Source organism: Centruroides sculpturatus, unplaced genomic scaffold (genome assembly GCF_000671375.1).
Source record: "Centruroides sculpturatus isolate CEXI.00-Female unplaced genomic scaffold, Cexi_2.0 scaffold258, whole genome shotgun sequence".
In the NCBI taxonomy this organism is placed as follows: domain Eukaryota; kingdom Metazoa; phylum Arthropoda; class Arachnida; order Scorpiones; family Buthidae; genus Centruroides; species Centruroides sculpturatus.
The window spans coordinates 782,684-784,367 of NW_019384607.1; the positions used below are offsets into that span (position 1 = coordinate 782,684).

Here is a 1,684-nt window from a genome sequence, read left to right on the forward strand (position 1 = left end):
ACCCTATCCATCCTCCACAGATGCCTTATTTCCTGGGCGAGTTCTGTGTACTTGCTGATTTTTTCAGTGTATGTGTTTTGTACATTATGAGTGTTTGGAATGGCTATGTCTATAATGTATGTGATTTTATTGTGTTTGTCAATGAGTGTGATGTCTGGTCTGTTGTAGTAAATTGTTTTATCTGTGATTATGGCTCTGTCGTAGTACATTTTGTGTGTGTTGTTTTCCAATACTGTTTGTAGTATATACTTGTAGTATGGTTCGTGGATGTCTACCGATTTGTGTTTGTTTCCAAGCTGTTGGTGTATTATATTTGCTATTTGATTGTGTCTATGTAAGTAATCTGTCTGTGCCAAGAGCTTGCAACCAGAAGTAAAGTTTCTTGCATGATGTGACATTTTCTGGATGTCTCATTTGTGAGTGTTGTATCTTTGAGTATGTGTTTTCTGTAGTTTTCAGTATTTATGACCTGATTCTGTATGACAATCATGAATCCTTCCGTTTCCCCAAAGAGGCATCCCCGATCTAACCAGCTGTTTGACGCAGTTTTGTCAACAAAATCCTGGGCTAGTCCATAAGGATGCCTGTCATGGAGTGCCTTTCGAGCCCACGATTGCTTAATGTTTGTGTGAAGTCTGTATGATGTAAGTGTTAGTTTCGAGTTAATTCGAGCAATGGTCAAAACTTGCGGGAAAATATTTCTATAAATTTATTACAAAATTTATTTTTTTGTAAAGTGTACATTTTAATTTGTAATTATAAATTTATGCATTCGATATGACTATATGTCTTAGATTTTATAAAATAGGTTTACAATGTTTTAGACAGTTACGAAAACAGAGTACAAGAGGAAACGAAAAACAAAGTTTCATTTTTATTTTTTATATTTATAATCATAAAATGCAAGTACATTTACCAGAATAATAGTTGTGAGGAGGCCTATTTTTCCTGGTGTGGTGGATAAGCCGGGCTGCCTACTGATGGCACATGGGATATTGTCTTGATTTAGCTCTAACAATAACCAACAATAATTTGTCACTTATAGATATAGATATCTAATGCATAGGCTATATAAATAAAAATAATATTATATTCGGGTCCTAATTTTCTACAAAAAAATAATAATTCCAAAATTGGCAGTCCACTTAAATTTCGGCCAACATAGTGATGGCTAAGCCCCGATCTTGTATCGGCTTAGTAATAGGCATTAGTGTCAACTAATAAGGACAAGAATATGTCAACAAAATAATAATAAGGAAGTGAAACTATATAATTTAAAAAAAAAAATTTTTTTTCAGTCTCTTCAGCTTTCCAGTAGTGCACGAAGTGAGTCAACAGTTGGAGAAATTGTTAATTTAATGTCGGTCGATTCTCAAAGATTCATGGATCTCATGACTTTTTTAAATCTTCTATGGTCGGCACCACTTCAGATTATCTTGGCTGTATACTTTTTATGGAATTTATTAGGTCCTTCTGTTCTAGCTGGAATTGCAGTGATGATTTTAATGCTTCCATTAAACGGAATAATTGCCAATAAAATAAAGGAACTGCAGGTAAGTTTTTAATAAAAGTTATCATTACTATAATCCTGATTATTAACGTTTAATACCTATTTTCTTATTGAATATATCAAAAGTGAAATAAATAAATTTTAATCTAAATTTAGTAGTAGCTTCTATAGAAT

The 1,684-nt window shown here is 32.7% G+C and overlaps 1 protein-coding gene across 1 annotated transcript in view; it reads left to right on the forward strand.

Moving 5' to 3' along the window:
- Nucleotides 1-755: 755 nt before the first annotated feature.
- The window catches only part of LOC111625181 (multidrug resistance-associated protein 1-like), a gene marked incomplete at its 3' end in the record, with an annotated part of 4,359 nt that continues 3,430 nt past the window's right edge, over nucleotides 756-1,684 (forward strand). Inside the window, exon 1 of the mRNA XM_023368244.1 lies at nucleotides 756-1,553. Coding sequence (XP_023224012.1) covers nucleotides 1,359-1,553 — 195 coding nt within the window. The remainder of the gene's footprint in view (nucleotides 1,554-1,684) is intronic.